Source organism: Pteronotus mesoamericanus, unplaced genomic scaffold (assembly GCF_021234165.1).
Source record: "Pteronotus mesoamericanus isolate MK-2021 breed Mesoamerican mustached bat unplaced genomic scaffold, CSHL_Meso_final contig_20, whole genome shotgun sequence".
In the NCBI taxonomy this organism is placed as follows: Eukaryota; Metazoa; Chordata; class Mammalia; order Chiroptera; family Mormoopidae; genus Pteronotus; species Pteronotus mesoamericanus.
In genome coordinates, this window is record NW_026555085.1 from 5,731,922 (window position 1) to 5,752,256 (window position 20,335).

At 41.1% G+C, this 20,335-nt stretch overlaps 1 protein-coding gene and 1 pseudogene across 5 annotated transcripts in view; one reads left to right on the plus strand and one right to left on the minus strand.

The window, feature by feature from the left end:
* Positions 1-206: 206 nt before the first annotated feature.
* FKBP5 (FKBP prolyl isomerase 5) overlaps positions 207-20,335 on the minus strand; it is a 107,123-nt gene continuing 86,994 nt past the window's right edge. For all 5 annotated transcript variants that reach the window (XM_054569265.1, XM_054569266.1, XM_054569267.1 and 2 more), the window contains 5 exons: positions 15,354-15,444; positions 12,858-12,941; positions 5,626-5,811; positions 3,081-3,320; positions 207-2,481 (listed from right to left, as the gene is read on the minus strand). In XM_054569265.1, coding sequence (XP_054425240.1) covers positions 2,374-2,481; positions 3,081-3,320; positions 5,626-5,811; positions 12,858-12,941; positions 15,354-15,444 — 709 coding nt within the window. In that variant the 3' untranslated portion in view covers positions 207-2,373. The remainder of the gene's footprint in view (positions 2,482-3,080; positions 3,321-5,625; positions 5,812-12,857; positions 12,942-15,353; positions 15,445-20,335) is intronic.
* LOC129067111 (60S ribosomal protein L31-like) lies at positions 10,923-11,315 on the plus strand (annotated as a pseudogene).

Here is a 20,335-nt window from a genome sequence, read left to right on the forward strand (position 1 = left end):
GCCTTTAGCCCAATGTTGACTTCAAGGTACACATCACGGCAAGGCGCAGGTCCATTCTGTCCTCACCAGCTTTCTATCTCTTTTCCTCTTGGGCCCTACTATAGTTTCCCAACTAAAACAACCTTTTGTGAAGGCTGTTTAGCCAAAACCAAGAACAATGTGAAACCACATTTTTGTAGTTAAGGAACACAAAAGAGTTCTGAATGTTTTTTTTAAGTTTTGTTTTTAATTCATCCCCACTCCATATGCAGTCTAAAAGATGGTTCAAAGACACCTGCTGATTTCTAGACAAACAATTTAAGATCAGAGTTTACCTCAAGAATATGTGAAGTTTCTTTTTCTTGAGTGGTGATGGTCGCCTTCTAACGGTTTGCGCAGACCCACCTGTGAGCCTTTCCCCACTCTCTCCTCCACACTCTTGCCTGCTCCCCATTGTGACACATACATACTTGGGGGACAGTTGCTGGGTTAATCTAATTTTGGATACTTTTTGTTTGTTTTCTGCAAAAAGCTAATTGGCCTTTTTAGAATCAAATCTCAGTTTTGGGCTCATGGGAGTCATGCTCTAGTCAACAGAACTACTAAATGATTAAGCAAATAAGCAAAATCAACTTTTGCTTTTCTTATTTCCTAGGTAAGATTTGGGGCTTTTGAAAGAAATATCTCATGGAAAAAGAAAAAAACATAAATGAGAATGTAAAAGAATTTTAGTTAACAATAACAGAGAAACACAATTTAATTCCATTTGTTCCGTGGAGAAGAACACAGGTATAAAAGGAAAGGACTTTATTTTTAGGTTTTAACATGGGCCCTAACCCAATTAATTGAAGTGCTTTGTGAAAACCACCGTAAAAATTAAAACTAAAATACAATTGCCAGTGTTCTTTAGGATTGAAAAAAGTGAGATGCTGCAGGTTGAAGGGAATGCTTCAGGTCGCCAAATGCATTCCCAAGAGTGTTTCTTAGGCTGTGGGACTAGGAAGCCAGGCTCAATCTTGTTTACCCATAAGGACTTCAATTCAATGATGTGTACAGATGTTAAGACTTGCCCTAACTCAGTGCCCCGGTATTGGAGATTTTAAGCTAGATGCACCTGCATGGGAAGCTTTTTTCAATTCTTTATTACAACCCGCCCCAGAACAGAGAAGCACTCAATGCAGGGAAAGAAAGCCACTGCCTGTCAAGTCTGTGAGGAATACCCTAATGCAGGAGAGCAACTACTTATTTTTCCAACTCCACAGAGTTTGTTTTTAAAAATTCAGCTACCTACTAGTAAAAAGTCAAGGGTTTTTTTGTTTTTGTTTTTTTGCGTGAGAGAGGGTTGTAAATAAATTCCACAAACCAGAATACATACAAATGTTTATGGGCCAGTAATTTTTAAAAGACAACAAAAAAGCTGTGTCGATCTCTTATGGATATGTAAGTAAGTCCACTCCAGGTCAGAGATGGTATAAACACAAGCCTTACATTCTTAATAGCAAGGGTTAGTATGGAAATCAGGTAAGGAATAAGCGATACTAACAGGGTGGTACTGCAGTCAACATTATTTCCTAAAAGAAAAAGAGGAAGGAAAAAAAGCACAACTGTGATTGCTCTTTACACATTTTGGCCTCTCAGAACTTCATCCAAAACAGAGAAAACTAACCCAGACACTCTGTCTGCTCACCGTCATTGCTGAAGAGTGTTTTAGGAATGACAGAATTCCTCCTCAGGGACAAGCTGGCTGTGGTAGAGACTCACGCGCATGAGGAGGCTGGCTCACTAAACAGGGAGTCAGGTTAAGTCTGCCAGCAAGTGGCCTGTGAGTTTCTGGCTTTCAAGTCTGTGACACTGCTGTGGACCTGAGGGGACACCAGGCCCCTCTACTGTGGCTTCTGTTGGTTAAAAATATAATAGTTGTATCTGTAGCACTTCATTGATTAAAAAAACAAAACTTCATCCTCCTGTCCCCCCAATCCATCTGAAGGAAAGGAGAAATTCATTAAGCATTTATTTTTAGGTTTTTGAAGTGCCACTGAAATTCAATCGCATGTATAACCTAGGAGACAACTCCAAATTGTTAGAATTATCTCAAGGGACCCTGAAATGGACAGTGCAAGTTGATCTAAACTGAAATGAGCTGGACTTCTGCCGCTGGCTCCACCTCTCCACACAAGCAGCCACCTGTTTCTGCCCCCAGAGTGGTCCCATGCCATTGAGGGCACTGGGCAGCAGCAAGGTATGGTTTTCTGGGAAGCTACTGGTTTTGCCATTTGCTTCCAGTATCTCAAAGACTATGACAAACTGTACATTGAACACTATTTTGTCCTGAGTTGGGGAAAGCCCATGGAGGAGGGCTGAGTTCATTAGGACTCTTCCCTCCTTTGCATGGTGTCATACGTGGTCTTTAGCTCTCCCTTCCTCCGTTGCTGGACTTCCTGTTTCTTTTTCATTGGTGGCCCCTTCTAACGTCTTCTTGCCCACTGTTTTACTGGCCTCTTCCTGAGGAAGAAATAAGTGAAATATTTAGGTGATTCCTGGACCCACGGACTGTCTGTCAAGTCTAACACTAGGGGGCAGTGCAAGGGCTTAACTTGGGTTTCCTTGATGGGGTCAGGCAGGGCTGTGCTGCCAACAGTTTAAAGTGGGAGCATTTACTTTTCTTTGGTTAGAGTGACTAGCTTGCCACCGTTTAATAATCAAGTCCATGTGACAAGAGGGTGGGGAGTGGAGGATGAGCTCAGGACACAACTCTGCTGCCGGAGAGACTGACCTTTACCCTACTTGCCAGGCTGGCCCCTGAACCTGCAGGTGGAGGGCAGGATGGTGGGCCTCCCCGCCCAGCCTACCTCCTGGGAAAAATCACAGGTCTTAACATGGAGGTATTATTTGAAAAAAAAGTGTTGTGCTTGATTATTTTAATTTCTTGGGAATTAAGTTCCCTCACGTCCTGCATAAACATTTTTGCCTCTGCTACTCGCCTTTGGTGAGTAGAACAGCCCCATTCTATTTCTGGACCCAAACCAGCCCCAGGTAAGCCCACATTGTGTTCCCTATTCCATGTTTTTGGGATTGTGTAGGCAAGCGTGTTCTGCACACACCTTGGCGTCCTGCGCTGCAAACTTTGTGAACATGTTGGCGTAGATCCTGCGGTCCCGCTCATTGTGCTCCTTCGCCTTCTTCAGGCACATGGAGATCTGCAGTCTCGCGGCCTTATTCTGGGGGTTGACTTCCAGCACTTTCTCAAAGCTGCCCTTGGCCGACTCAAACTCGTTCATGAGCAGCTGGGCTTCGCCCCTCCTATACAAGCCCTTCTCGTTGGTGCTGTCCAGTCTTAGGGCCTAGAGCACATGGTTTATGTTTTAGAAAGAATGAGTGTAACTTGTGGGAATTTTAAAGAAACTCAGTATTTAAATAACATACTTAAGCTTTCTGGCGAAAGGAATTAGAAAAAGTATAATGAAAAAATGGACTCAAGGTTATTCTATGCTACCCATCAAAATACAATGACCTACCTAAATTACTTTCAATATTTAATACAATTTCTGTAAAGATCACAAAGGGATTTGGAAGGGGAATCCTGAGAGGTTCATTTTAAAGTTCAATGGGAATAACTGCCCAAGAATGCCTAAGAAAATTTTGGAAAAACAAACATAATAAGAGGGTACGTGCCTTACCAGAGAAAAAGATATACTATTAAACTACGGAAACTAAAACAGTTTGGTTACTAGTCCGTGGGCAAACAGGCCAATGATCAGAAGCAGATCATGTAAGTCAGTAGAGAAAAGATTAGCTTTACTATAAACAGTGCCAAGACAATAGCTATCCATGGAGAAAATAAAAGTTAATTCTTACCTCTTATCATGAACACAAAAATAAGTTTTAAACCAAGTATATTTACATGCAACCACCCCTACAAATAAAATAGGCTTATTTTAAAATTATTTTTAAAAAATAAATCTAATTGGAGTAGGTTTTGCAAGTACTGAAGGGGGTTATTTTTATACTCCTAGCGTGGGGAAGACTTCTAGCTAGAAAGGGAAAGACAGATTTGACTATGTAAATATTAAAACTTTCTTCATGAGAAAAGATACTATCAACAATGTGAAAAGACAAATAAGGAGAAGAGGGCCACAGCATCCCTGCTGTCAGACAACGGGATAATAGTGATAATGTACAGACTGTCTCAATCAATCGAAAACAGACAATGCAGTTAAAGAATGTAACAGGCCATTCACAGAAGTGCAAATGGCAAATAATGAAAAGATGTGCAATAAGAAATGAAAATAACATTTTTTGTTGCCAATAGTATTAGGAAAGAAACACTGATGATATTCAATGATAATATATAACATTAAAACTTAAAATGTTAATGTATTAAAATCATGTCTTTTGACCCAGTATTTCCACTTCTAGTAATCTGTCCCATAGAAACCATCCCACAGGTACGCAAAGAGAGACATTACATAATTTGTAATGACAAATACATGGAAATCTACCAAAAGGGATTGGTTAGATAAACCAAAGATGCATACAATAGATACTAAGATATTTAAAAGAATGAAGGAAAGTTGTATGATAGATTGGTAAGATGCAGAAAGATGTCCTTAAATCTATATATTCTAACTTTTAAAAACAACACGTATATGTTACTCTGTGTGGGAAAACCAGAAGGAATGTGTGTGAGATGAATGGCTGGTCTTAGAAAAGACGGTCAATGGGAATTTCATGAAATGACCTTTACTTTCTTGTATGTTTCTATACTGTTTCAATTTTGAATAACTTTATATTACTATAATAAAAATAAAGAAGCAAAAAGCTTCAACAATGTAATTAACAGTAACATTTCTTTCTTAGGCAAAAATTCAATAAAACGTGATAGGGAACATATTGATCCACAAAAACTAAAAATACTAAAATTCAAAAATAATCTTACAAAGAATATATGAAATAGTTGCTTTTCTTATCCTTTTCCATTTATCTGTAAGATACATTCAATCATCAGCTTTTACCCACAGCACAATACCCACTGCTCGCTCTGAGACGAGGCACCTGATGGAACAGTCAGCATCACTGGTGCAAATAAACATCAGAGCACACTGCACACTGACACTGTCCTCACACACATATGTCCTGAAAGACTAGGAGCAGCAGTAACAACACAAATGTGGAAAGGGAGAGGGCTGCAGATGCTTGGTGGGTCTTTCAAATTATTTATGTGTATTCTTATTCAGTAAGTAAATGATTATAAGGAAACATAACTTCTTTATAGATCCTCTACATGAGCAGCTGTAGTCTATTATATTAAAGTCCTGAAAGGCTTAAGTAGAATCTGTTCTTACTCAATTGAACCTAAGGAGCTATAAGGGACAGAGACTTAAGGAAGGTCATGGATAAAATCTGTTTAATTTTATCAAAACTTTTATTCATAATGTATTACTATAAATAGTCTAGGCATCAGAAAAGTGCTTAATTAAAAACTCTTTATATTTTCCAGTTCGTACTGAGAAACAAATAATCCAGAACATAAATAAATAAAGCCAAATTAAAAGCCCTCTAACCCGTGGCTAAGAAGCAAAACAAGAGCAGGGCAAGGATGCAGAGAAGACAGGAGTACGTGAAGCCCCCGGCACACGGAGACTGTACCTTGTTGCAGCACTCCACGGCTTTGGCGTATTCTCTGAGCTTCAGGTAGCACATGGCCAGGTTCAGGAAGGCAGCGAGCAGAAATGAATCCGAAGCTTTAGATTCCTTTTCTGATAAGCCGTATTCCATCTCCAGCCAGGACACTATCTTCCCATACTGAATCACTGCCTGCACATACTTGCCTCCCTAGGAGAAAACAAGCTGGTAGTTACTCTCCATGCCAGCTCTAAAGGGGGTACAAGACAAGAGCAGGCTCAGGCCTCCCTGAGAGCTAAATCCTCAAAACGGACACCCTTCTTGTACAAAACCTGGGGTCTGATTATTTCTTTTTGGTCTCTGGGGCTGGCTGCCTGGCAGGTCTCCATTCTTCCCAGAGCCCCAGAGACTGGGGAGTTGGGTCACGACAGCCGTGCACACGCTGCTCCCAGCACTCACTCCCTCACCCTTTCTGAGGGGCAGTTCTCTGCACGGGAGGGCTGCAAAGCTTTTGGGTTATCTTTTTGGGGGCTAATATCTATCAGACTTTCAAAAGGTTTGTGAGTAGTTTTAGACTATGCCACTAGTTTACTTAAAGGGAAGTTGCTTTTCCCTTTGCCCCTGACCATTGGCACTACACAGGAGCCACAAGCAGCTACGGACAGCGTAGAAATGAATGGGTGCCTGTGTCCCAGCAGAACCTTCCTTACAATGACAGGCAGTAGTTTGCTATCTATAAACAATGGGAATATACATAGTTGAAAAAGCAGCACTCAACAAATATAACTATAAAACACAAATTACACAGATGTCAGACATAGAGAAAAATCTTTCCCTTCGCCGTATTTTCACTCTTACGTGACTGGTAGAATTCAAACATATTGTGATTAACTGTGTAATTAACTCGTGTGAATGAACTTCATATATGCTCCATACGAGAAATTACGGGGCTGAGACAATGTGTTCACTGCCATTTTAGGATGGATGAAAGAAAGCGCAATATAAAGCTCGAAAATGGATCCTTCCAGATGGCGGAACTGTTAGCCAGACCCATTAGGACATTAAACCCAAGCGGACTAAGGGACAATGTTACGGTCACATCACTAGGATTTACCACCTAAAAATGGCGCATGCGCCTCAGTGCAGAGCAATGGCTCCCCTCACACTCCAAATCTCTCTCCCTGACTGAGAAAAGTCACTGAGCGGGTGTACGAAAACGTTTCTGCTCTGAAGGGCTTCAGGGGAAGGGTCTAAGACAGCAGCTCCACCCATGGAAGGAGGCCCCCAACGTAGCTCTCTGGAGTGGGTGGGCGGGGCCAGGGCCGAATGGAGATCCTGGATCTGAACGAGGGCAAAGCCACATCCACACTGAGCAGCCCCTTCGCGGGACACGTTAGGGAAGGGACAGCAGCGCTCACCGGGTTTGACCTACGAGACAATGCTGAAGGGTTCTCAGGGATTCTGAAGGAGAGGGGGTACCTTCTGCCTCACAGATGTGTGTTACAGGCCTTTCCTAAGACTATGAAATCAGGCCCTTTCATAATAAATGCTGAAATTCCTGAGGAAATGATATCGTACTTACTACGGACATAACTGCCCCTCGCCCCCTTTGCCAATTCCGATGTGGAAGCCCTACGCGCAATGGGGTGTTTTTGGAGATGGGGACTTGGGGCGACAATCCGATTTCGCGTAAGGGCCTGAAGGTGGTGCCTCATGATAAAATCAGCTCCCTCCTAAGAGACACCGGAGAACTTGCTTCCTCTCTACCCTCCATGCACAAGCACGTAGGGAAAAGCCACCGTGACCCAAGGAGAGGACTCTCCTAAGACACTGACCCTGCTGGCACCTTGATCTTGGACTTCCAATCTCCAGAGCTGTGAGAAATAAATTCCTACTGTTTAAGTCCAGTCTCCTGTATTTTATTATGGCAGCCTGAGGTAACTAAAACAGTAATTATATTTTATCATAGCCATAGGCTCATTCCTCCTTTTTTGGGAGAAAGGAAAGGAAAAGGAAAAGGAAAAGGGAGAAAAGGAAGGAAGGAAAGAAAAGAAAGGGAAAGAGAAAAGAATAAAGTCCTCACCCAGTTTCAGGGTTTGGCATTTTCTTTCTGTCACTCTTTTCTCTGGCTGAACTGTGAACCTTTCGAGGACCAGAAGCATGCCCTATCTCTTTTGGAACATCCAGGGTTTAGCACAAAGAGGCCCTCAATGAAGGTTTGCTGAATAACTATTAAGGTCAAAGGAATACAACGATGAAATCCAAAGTTCTCCTACCATTGGGGCAAAGTGCAGGTGGGGTAGATACAAGAGGTGCCGTTTCATTTTGATTAGGTGAGGACATTTTCCCTGTTATGCCTAGTTTCTTCTTACTCTCTTCCTTCATTTTTAATGTACCTATTATCTTTCTGATTACCTCCTAATATACTTGTATTGTTAAAGGCAAGGAAAAGAAGAGCCAGGGAGAACAAAGGCCCAGATCACATCACTTCTGCAGGTTCTCAATCATCAGAGTGGTAAAAGGCTATAGCTTTTAAAAGGAAAACAAGTAACAGACTTCACAGTAGATACTTTATATTGATAGAGCATTTTAATTTCTTGAAAGTTCTTCCATATATAGCACAATCATACATCATTCTACTAAGAGCTCAACTTCCAATGAGCAAAGATATTTGTTTTGTGCTATTTCTGCTTCTGATTTGCTAAAATGGGAATCCTCAACTCAGGTGATTTTGGCTCCCTGGGACATTTGGCAACGTTTAGAGATGTTTTCCAGTTGTCACACTGGAGGGGGTGTCCGTACTGTGGCATCCAGTGGATAGAGGAAAGGAATGCTGCCAACTCCCCTGCAGTGCGCATAGCAGCCTCCCACTAATGCAGAATCACACAGCCCCAGATGTCAACAGAGCTGAGGTTGAGAAATCTGTACTAAAAGAATGTAGAAAGGAGAAAAAAGGCAAGGGTTGACTGTTCTTGTGAGATTTTTTTAACCCAAAATCCTAGAGTCACAAATGACTGGTTTCTTGGTTCAGCTAGGGTGGTCAAAACAGAGTACAAGCTGGTATGTCTGTAGAGGGTTCAGTGTTTGAAAGATGATCCTCAACCGGCTTTGGAAATAATTTTTTCCCCACAGAGCACAAGGGGGCACCAGAACCCCACCTCACTGGGTTCCTCACACTTCCTGTCTCTGAGCCTCCACTTCAGAAGAGAAACAGTAACCAGGTGTGATAGTAAGTGAAAGCTCCTGTCCCGTAGAATGCTGTTGTGTGTGTGTGTGTTGGGGCGAGGGGGAGATAAAAATCACCTGTTTAACAGCTTGTACAACATAATGCCATGTTTTAACTAGGCCTAATTATTTTTAGAGCCGTCTCTAAAGTGACGAGAGTCTTCTCCTACCTTTCTTCAGTGTTCAGAGGCTGATATGAGGGCTTTCCTATCTAAATAGCAAAACCATTCCCCTTTAAAAAGCTGACCACAATCCAACCCTAAGGGGAGAGATTTACCCACTTAAGGGTAAACGAAATCGACAGATCAAGGAAAATGGAGCTCCAATGCATTGATGGCATGAAATGTACATTTTCATTTCACCATCTCTGCTGTCACCCGCAAGTCTGGATGCTGCATGTGTACAAGGCTCCAAGTCGACCTCCTGGAAAGGTGTGGCCCAGGAGGCCACTGTGGCAGACTGAAACCTGCCCCGAAATTGAAAAGGGAATGCTTACAGGAAACTATGTGCCAGCTATTTTGAAGCCTCACTGCTAAAACTAGGATCCCCGCTGGGATCTTTTAGCTGTAATTATGAAGGTGCCTCTGGGGAAGTTTGTAGTAATACATGATGTTCAGAGACATTCTGGGAGAAAAGTCTTAGGTCAGTGGCTTTGGAGTTTGGAAACTCCAAACTCCATTTATTTTCTCCCAGTGGCCTTTTGTTTGGAAAGATTTTTGTCTATCAAATTGCATGTTAAAAATAAAGTGTTCTCTATGTGTGACTGCTAATCCAGATTTTACTCAAAAATCAGTAATTTTAAGAGGGTTCATAATATTATGAAATATACAAATCACTACTGCAGTTGTGATGCTAAGAAGCAACGAAGTTGAAGTAATTGTAGAGACACTTAAGCAATGCTTTTTGCTACTTATCACAAATTCTGGCCATATTTATATATTCAGGAGTTTTCTTTATATATTCAGAGCTATATGGCATGTGGCTTTGCAACATTATTTCATTATCAGTAGTATTCCCTGAAGTTCAGAGTCATTAGCAACCAATTAAGAGTTTTTGAATCATTGAGCTGTTTTACTAACCTGAGTTGATAAAATTCTAGTAAATGCCAAGAGCTTCAACCTGTCCCCCAAACTGTTAATATTCTGTTTAGAAGTTCTGGGAAATATTTAAAAAATACATTTAAAGACTTAATGGACTACAGGTATATAAGAAACACCATTCAGGACCTATACACTAAAAAGGTTTTACAGAAAATTTTCTTTTTATTCCAGTGTATTGTGTATTTAGGATCTACAAAAAGCCCATTTGGTATCTCACTTGAATAGTGTACAAGTAACCAATGTACATAATTTGAATTTTTTAAAAACCAAACTTGCAATTCCACATCTGGGAACTTACCTGAAGAAACATGAAACACTAATTCCAAAGAGCGTATATACCCCTATGTTTATTGCAACATTATTTACAATCACCAAGATTTGGAAGCAGCTCAAGTGCCCATCAATAGATAAGTGGATAAAACAGCTATGTTACATATTTATACAATGGAATACTACTCAACTGTAAAAAATAAAATTTTACTCTTTGTGATGGTATGGATGGACCTGGAGAACATTATGCTGAGTGAAACAAGCCAGTCAGAAAAAGACAAATACTATATTATATGTGGACTCTAATGAACAAACTGAATTAACAAGCAAATAAATTAATTAAAAAAAATCAAAAATCAAACTTGCTCTCAAGAGTTTAAAAACTCAAAAGGATTTTAGGGTTGGGAAGAAACTCAGAGATCATATAATCTAACTCCCTCAACTTTTCACTTGAAAAAATAACCTTTTTAGACCTTAAATGATTTTAAATCATTTGGAGCCATACTGTCCAGTTTTCCCAGTTTCTAATTCAGAGCTCATTCCCCCATAGCCCAATGTTTTCTGGTGAGCCATACGTTATTTTAATATATAAAATAAGTAGTTAGAAATAAATATAAATAATTATATTATCTAAGCCAACAGATTTTAAATTTGTTTAACCAAAACCCACAGTAAAAAACATGTTTTAAATGATGATCCACTTCTTTCCAACTTGGGCCCAGCATGATGGCTCCCGCAAAGAAGGGTGGCAAGAAGGGCCGTTCTGCCATCAGTGAGGTAGTGAAGTGACCAGAGAGTACTATCAACATCCATAAGCACATCCACTGAGTGGGCTTCAAGAAGCGTGCCCCTCGGGCACTCAAAGAGATCCGGAAATTAGCCATGAAGGAGATGGGAACTCCAGATGTGCGCATTGACACCAGGCTCAACAAAGCCATCTGGGCCAAAGGAATAAGGAATGTCCCATACCGTATCTGGGTGCGGTTGTCCAGAAAATGAAATGAGGATGAAGACTCACCAAATAAGCTCTATACGTTGGTCACCTACGTACCTGTAACCACTTTCAAAAATCTACAAACAGTTAATGTGGATGAGAACCAACTGCTGATTGTCAAATAAAGTTATAAAACTGCCTTTGAGGTTTGGTTTCCTGTTTCTAGTGGGAATGTAATGTGTGTGTATATCTTAAAGTGCATGCCAGTTAAAGAATCATTTGGAAAGCTTAAAAAATAAATAAATAAATAAATGATGACCCAGTGCCCTCTCACACACAAGTGAAGAAAAGACTTACAGGACAAAATTTACCCTTACTACATAATGCAATATACACTTCCACTGAATTGATTTCATGGCCAATAATAGGTCTCCTCTCAAAGTTTAAGAAACAATAACCACACTCGTTGCTCCCTGGCCACCCTAATTTGTGATTACGCAGTCTTAGATAACTAGATGTGTCACGTGGGTGACCGTTGCCTCTGCTCCCTCCAGACGAGGGTGTCAGCACAGCAGCGTGTCCCACAGCCCACGCTCCACGGAGACCTGGTGGAGCACATTTGTGTATCGCTGCTATAGGCTGCTAATAACATCACCTAGCTTTTGTCCTTGCATAGCAGTGGCCAGGGGAAAAAAAGGAAAAGGAAGGAGCCTTGACAAGACTCCCCTTCTTTCTCCAACTCCCTTCCTCACTAAGTCCTTCTGTTTGACATGGAGAAGGCATATTGACATATTTGGGGTGGAAAAGCGATGAGGAAGGCACTTTGATTAGAATTGAACATAGTGCTGTTTCTTTTTTTTCTTCTACCTGGGGGATTTAAAACGTAGCTGAGGAAATTACACATCGTTAGATATTACGAGAAACGGTTTTTCAGAAATAGTCGATGACAAAGATCACTCGGAAATTTCTGAATATTGTTCACAAAGCAGGTGTGGCAGGGATCAAGGTGGCCATCAGAAGACATTCATCCTTGCCTTCTGTCAGTGTCCTTGGAAATCTCTTCATGTTCTCTTTCCTTTGTCATGTGTTTTAGTGACTTCACCAACACAATGCAAAGGAAAATGATGTTAAGATTCACCCTATGAATTCCTTTGCTGCTAACAATTATTCTAGTCTCTCTTGTTTCATCCCACAAACACACACTGAGTGCCAACTGTGTACTAAAGTAAGATGCTTCAGGCTTTGAGTGACCCCCTGGTGGTTGGGCAGGCCAGAACTCGTTTGTCCCTAGGGAGAGTTACAATCTAGAGGAGATCCTGTAAAAGATCATTTGTATTCTTTTGTTATGTTAATTTATTCTTTCTCACTATTTCTTATACTGTAAATGACAGACTTTAAAAAAAAATTGATTTGAGAGAGAGAATGGAAGCGGGGAGAGAGGTCAGGAAGAGAGAGAGAGAGAAAAACATCAATTTGTTGTTCCACTATCTATGCATTCATTGGTTGCTTCTTTTGTGTGCCCTGACTGGAGAGAGAACCCATGACCTTGGCTATTCTAACCAACTGAGCTACCCAGCCAGGGCATGGAAATGACACACTTGTAAAAGTTCAGGCTTATTCTCACGCAGAAAGGTGTTGATAATATTCAGAATAGGGAATATCAGCACAATTCACTGACACTGAGTAAATTCTTTGAGGAAGAAAGGGCTCTACAAGAACTCACATACCTTGAAGTACACAGTTCCCTTCTCTTTGACAATGGCAGCCTGCTCCAATTTTTCTTTGGTATCCATCTCCCAGGATTCTTTGGCCTGTTGTATAAGTTTGTGACAATGGTTAAATTGAACAAAGAAGGAAAAAGTGTCAGCTGATGCCCATAAGAACTAACAGTGGCTCCTGTGAGGATTCCCACACCTCAAACACATTATTAGCTTCTGAAAGTATGCCCTTGCCAAGACATTACCAGGCTCACGCTCACCGTCCAAGGACAAAGCTGCAGCTGGACCCTGCGCCTCAAGAGGGAGGAGCCGGCATAAATACAGTGAGTAATACAAACCACAGGGGACTGCTAAAGAATGCATCTATAGAATTATAAGGTGAGGCCACACAGTGAGAGCTGGTATCCCTTTTTTCCCTCCTGTAAGCTTCACCACTGAACTGCTGTTATAACTTGAGCAAGTGGTTTCTCTCAAGACTCAGTCTTTCAACTCTAAAATGGGAACACTACTGTAGGCAAGTCACAGTTTTATATTCATGAGAATTTTTAAAATTCCAGGTCATGTACTTGTCTTTTCCACTCTAATGCAACCAGATACAATAAAGCCTCCAAACCATATCAACATGCAGATGTATATTTGGGAAATTTCAAGTAAAACAAAATTGGGAGGGTAAAGCTGCCTCCAAACTGTATCAACATGCGGATGTATACTCGGGGAATTTCAAGTAAAACAAAATTGGAAGGGTAAAGCTAATGCAAAAATATCATTTCAATGCCATAAATAAATGATTTCATGATCATCTGCTAATTTGTATATGTGTATTATTATTCTCCCCTATTAAAGACCCAAATCCAGAGACAACTGTACTTTCATTATGAACAGCTGGATTTGAAAGGATCCTAGAATCCACAAAACAACCTGGGGTCCTGTACGGGAAATAACAAGGCTATGTCAGAGCTATTTACTGCATAGGAATTAAGAAGCTTAAGCCAGTAACTGAAACATTCTCTCTAGGCTGAAGACAGTTAGTGGTATGTTCCTTTAAAGTGAATAATAATACAGTGACTAGTCTTTCTGGCAAAACCACGTTGCTTCCTAACAACTTACGCTCTATTATTTAAAAATCTAGTAACAAGGGTCCTTTGCTTTTTAATATTAGGTTCAGTCTTTATGGAATATAAAAATACTGTTAAAACAGACAGGAAATTAAATCAGGTTGCCTCCAACATCACACACCTTCACATGGTTTCAAATAAAGCCAGTGGAGTCGCACAGAAAAGACATATTGCTGGCACCATGACAGGGGCAATGCCAGTGAGAGGGTGCCAAGCAGGCAATGCCCACAGGGCCACGGTGGAAAGGGGAGTAACTTCATTAAAACGAGAACAGGAAAGTCAAAGGCCCAAATAACCACATGCCAAAGATTCTTCTCTCTCTCTTTAACAATACACAACACTGCTATGGAGACAGCTTTGGAGGGCGGGTGTAGAGCTAGCCCCTTTCATAAGAGGTGATCTGACAACAAGCAATGGTCATGAAAGGTGCATGCTTGTTTTGGGGAATGTGAAGTGTGAGGGGCGTGACAGGAAGGCTTCCACAGCAGTCCTCCCCTGCCTTCTTAACCCAAAGTTACAGACCTGCATGACAATGGTTTTTTTCAGAATCTAATAAAATACAAATAGTCACGCTTCCAGTCTGAAGCTTAAAATACAGAACCTGGAGGGGGCACTGTGGGAATAAGACAGGCATACAAAATGCAGTTCTTGAGCCTCTTGGGGAAGGGTGGGATTTGGTGCCTTGATGCAAAGGGGACTTACTTGGAGATGACAGAATGCCTCGCTCGGGCATGTGTTTTCTGTCTGTCTGGTGAGTCTGCCACTGGGAGCTTCCAGAATCAGGCATGAGATGGAAATACTCTCAAAGAGGCATGCCACTTCCGAAACTCAAGGCAATCGACAAACTCTTTTTTCCCTACTTGGCCAAGTATGAAAAGAAGAGGCCTGGGGTCTGCAGGTTTGTCTCTTGTGATCCTTGTCACAAAGCCTGGTGGCCCATGAAGCCCTGCCTTTGGGGTAACTTGGAGCCTCAGTGAAGGCCTCTTCACCACTCCTGAGGAGGTTGCAACCAGTTCAGCCCTGCAACACCACATCCCGCTCCCCCAAGGAGCTGCTTGGCAGAACGTGAACCTTTCTGTCTTCAAATGAGGGAAGTATAAAAAGGACAAGTTCAGGAACAAATATGGGAACAAGTCTTGGATTCTACCCCAAAAAACTAAAAAAAAAAAAGGGGGGGGCCGACACATAGGAACAGAATGAGAACACTAGCACCTTAGCTGTGCATCAGCTGTGCTGTGTTGGCGGTCCTATATTCTAGGAGCATCAGAGACAAGAGTACGACATGCAAATAAATACCACCAACCTGCTCCACCTAGTAGTACATTTAATAATTCACAGGAAGTGGACGAAGAAATCTACTGTGATTTCAGAGAAGTTGGTATTTTCTCACCTTTTCGAAGCTCTTAAGCGTAACTTCATACATAAGCTCAGCATTAGGGTCAATGCCAAATTTAGGCTTCCCTGCCTCTCCAAAACCATATCTGAAATGGAGAATAGAAAAATAAAACTTCAAAAGAATTAGTGCATTTCCAGGTACTTCCTTCAGTGCTCTGCGGCATCACATTAGCATAGAGCTGTCATCTGCAGACTGACTGCACATGTTGGACACCCTGAAGACCAACCAGGTGCTGATCAGACGATACAGAGCCAAGTGCCACTGCGGTGGTTTTTAAGAAACCAGTCTAGGTTGAGTTGTCATTTCTCCTTCAAAATCACGTGTGATGCAATACCTGTGCTCCTTGGGCCAGCATGCTTAATGTGATCTTAGTGTCACTGCTATTTTCTCTGCCTGACTTTCTATCTAGTTCTTCTGATAATACAGCCATTATTTGGCTATTAGGACCCTTCCCCGAAGCTTTAGCAGCAGGAGGACAGAGCACACAGCACTGACATTGGTATAGTGCTGTTCATTAGAGGTGTGTTTTACTAAGCTTTCAACTTTCAAGTGCTGTCTCCATCTAATAGTACCACTTCCAGTCAGATGAATGAGGGGAAAGGCTCACATCAGGAAAAAAACACATTTTCACAGTATTTCCTCAATACTTTTAAAAAGCATACTAGAATTTACAAATGATGTAACAAATATATAACCAAAAAGAACAGCCCTAGCAAGCTCTAACACTTCATCCAGAGAAACACTCTCACAGCTCTGTGGCTCTCACACTGTAAAATGCTACATTTTTTAGCCAAAATCTGCTGAATGAAATCACTGCAGACATACATGTGATTTTGCAGATCATGTAGAATCCTTAATAACCCCAACGCATTCGGGGAGCACAGGTCTACCAGACTGGAAGATCTGCCGGAGCTTCATCTGTCTGGGTCAACGGTTTCCCAGCATTTAGAACAACGCCCAGCACATTAGGAACGCGGTCACTGGAATATATCCTGCTCTCATCTGTTTCAAGCCAGACTACTCTTTAATATATGGACGGGCATTGAAAAAACCTAGGAAACCCGAACTTTCATGCTATGGCTTGAAAGATGCCAAACCAGGTTAATGCTAATGAATTTTCTCTGGGGCAAAACGGCCAGAGTGGGAATATACAAATCTTGCCTCTTGCACCACTTTCTTTACCTCTTGCCTGAGTTTTTCAGGAAGAAAATGCTTACTCACTCACCTTCACCATTATACAAGAAAATGGCAACTGGAGCCAGAGTGAGGCCATGAGAGCTGCAGGAATGGGGTGTGGTAGCCACAACGGCAGGGCAAAGGGGATCTTCAGCGAAGAAACAAGAGCACATAGTTACCAGTGGCCAATTTTAGGAAGCAGTGACTAGTTTTCTACCTGAGCTCCTAGACCTGTATAGCAGAAATTTTGTTTTCTGCCATCTGGTAAGTAAGGAACATTCCTTAACTGTTGGGAACTAGGTTGGTGGGTGAGTCCTTGCTGGGTGCATGTTTCCGGACAGCACGTTATACCTGGAGCCCTTCACTAAACAGCTGATCTGGCACGTGCCTCAGACCAATGGGGCTCAACAGGGGTGAATTTCATCCTCTTACCCTCAGGGGCCTTTGGCAAAGTCTAAGGATGGGTTTGTCACAACTAGGGAGGTGCTACTGCCCTCTAGTGGGTGTAGGCCAGGGAGGCTGCTCAACATCCTACAATGAATGCAGTCCCCACAACCAAGAAACATCCAGCCCAGGATGTCAACAGTGCTGAGGGTGAGAAAAGCTGCCTTACAGACATTTACAACTAGTGGCCTCATGGCTGGGGGTAGGAGGTGTGGCGGTTCAGTCAAGGGAGGCACCAAAGGGGCCTCCTTATTTATTATCAATGGGATTAAAGAAGACTGAAGTAGAGTCTTATTTCTATAATCTGTCCTGAGTTCCCATGAAGAGAGCCTGGGGAGATGTCTATGGAACACACCTCCTGGGGAGGGGCACCTAACCAGCCTTCGGTAGGACACAGAAGGCCGACTGACGTTCACTACAGCAGCCTGGGTGGAGAGGGACCTGGACACAGAAACGTGTCTTACTCATTGACAGAGCCCTCCCGAAGTGGGATTCTAGCATGTGACCACATGGCAAGTGGGGCTACAGTAACAAAAGGAATCTGATATTAATGGGGTTTTTTTTCCATTTCTTTTTTTTTTTTAATTGTAGCTATATGAGAAGATGGATGTTAGCTGAACATATTTCACACTATGTAATTCAAACCATCATGCTGTATGCCTTAAAATTATAGTGATGTATGTCAATTATTTTTCAATAAAACTGGAAAAAATTTACTTCTCTTTGGTAAATTGGAAAAATCAATGCTATCTTACTGTGTCTTTTGATGATTTTTTCCAAGGGCCAGAAAGCAGACTTTAATAAATTTCAAATAAATAAAAATAAATAACGAATACAATCACTTGGCTCAAGTGAATAAAAATAAACTTTTTTAAAGTCAGAGAAAAAAGTCTTCCTGGCTAGAGATGTTAAAAATTGAATCTTAAGAAGCTGTTGATGCAGGGGTACTTCAGCAGGAAAGAATGAGAAAGGAAGCCATGTGTATCAGGCTCTCTGGGATACGCATAAAGTGATGCCCATGGAGCATTCATGATATATTTTGTTAAGGATCCAAATTTTAATGTTACTCCTTTTGTATACTGTTCATGTAACAATGTGCAGTAAAGGACTTATTGATGTACCTTTATATGTATTCACTCCCACATACATATACAGGTACAAGTAGATAAACATACAAATAGGTATTAATTTGAAGTCTTTATAGTTTTAAGAGAGTTAATAGAGTAAATAAAACATATACAGTATGAATGTTCTTTAATTAATAGCTGCCTGCAGACAGTAGAGATACAAATGGTGACTATTAGTGACCATTAGCCTTTATGTGCATATAAACACTTGTACCCTAAGTTCTTACCAATTGCTCCCTTTTTATAGCCAAAGAAACTGAGGCTCAGAAAGAAATGCTTCCTGAGAGTCACACAAAGAGGCAGTGCAGAGCCAGGATTTAAACTCAGACTCATGTGTCCCCAGAAAACGGTTTCGTTTTTGACTCAGACTGCCTCACAAGTTGACACTATGGCCCCTGGCAGCCTATGTTTTTGTTTGGGGTTGGTGCAGGACAGAATCACAAGGAAAAAAAGGAAAAAGGAAAAGTCGAAACTAGCTATACTTAAACTAAAATGAAAAAGATGAATCACTCACAATACTTAAAAGACACTATCCTATTGGGGAAACATCCTGCCAAATAGTCTATCAGAATGGAGGAGAAGGCGCGCCCTGGAACTCTTTTGGAGAAGGAAATATCGGTGACACAAAATGACACAGAGCACATATTTGCAACAGTCATGTTTACACTCTCAGATGCAGTGCTGCCTGGCAAGCGAGAGTCTGAAGTGTGGTGACTGCAAGCACTCACAGCACGCCCAGCGCGGGGGTTCCTACAAGCACAGATAACATCTAGCAGTGCACATGTGAACAGTCTCCTATTGCAGAGAAGGTCCTTTACATACCTCAACATACTAACCAACATCTTGAAGAGAAAATGACACGTTTCTTTTTAACTATGTTAAATTATTTCCCAAAAAAAAGACCATATGAAAAAACTTTTATACCTATAAATTTATGAGAAGTGGCTGACTACTTTTATCACTCAAAAGGACTGAAAAAGATCAGCATATATTATAACAGGGTTTCCTTTTTCTTCCAGTCTAAGGGTAAAATGGAAAGACAGACATCACAATAGCAAAACAGCTAATATACTGTGGGGTTTATATGTGTCAGGTGCTATGCTAAGTTCTTTACGTAATTATTCCATTTAGTTCCCCATGGCTTTATGAGAAAGATACTATTATCCCCATTTTACAGGAGGGCCAACTAAGACTTAGGAGAGATAAGTGACTTGCAGCTTACTGACAGGGTTTAAGCACTAATGATACAACAATTTAAACTTGCAAAGAACTATTAGCATTCATAAACACAAGGATACTTTCTTTCTCTCTGTCATTACACTTGAGATATCTGCCTCTACCAGTGTCCTGTTAGGTTAAAAATGTAGCAAACTGATTGTATAATACCATATGTTCACAGTGTATACAGAACTTACCCTCAAGGAATTTAAATCTGAAAATATACACTGGACATAAATACCCTTCTCTTTACATAAATCCAGAACTATTGTAATTTTGGAATGTCAGATTAAAAGTCATTAAATATTATTTAATTATGGAGGAGAAAGCCTTCTCTATGCAGTTCTTAATTTTTAAAAAGTTCCTTAGAGAAAGAGAGAAATAGGTTTACCTGAGGGTGAACTACAAATATAGAGTAAAGGTAAATAGAGCACACTGAAGTGGGAATCCGGTAGTGCAGAAAGTAATATGACAAGAGAAAAAGAAGGTACTAAAGAAAAGGGGCACCCAGTGAAGGCTCCAACAGGTTCATGGTGCACAGCATTTTGGAAGGATTTTCAAGTGAGTACTAGTATGCTTACAACATTGCTTGAGAAAAATAGGATTATGGCCCAAGTGTTTCGGCAAAGGTAAATAGGCCACTGATTACTACTGAGGCTACACAAAGGCAAGCAATTGTACAAACGATGCAATAGTACATATTGCTAAGTGAAGTTCATCAAGGTTCTTAACTCCTCAAAATCCTGCTGGAGGAAATCCTAGGAGTCAGAGAGGGAGTAGACATGAGACAAGCAGGTGCACTTTCAGGCAAACGGAATCGAAACACCCTGGTTTCTCTCAAGGATCTGCTTCTCACTATGGAAGGGCTGGATTCACGGTATAATTTTAGATATGAAAATAATACCAAACATGTTTTCACAAGAGAGACTGTTAGTATCTGATAGGTCTAAGTTTGAAAGTGCTCATGGGCATCCTGATGATGGGAAAATTTTAGGCAAAAATGAGTCACCT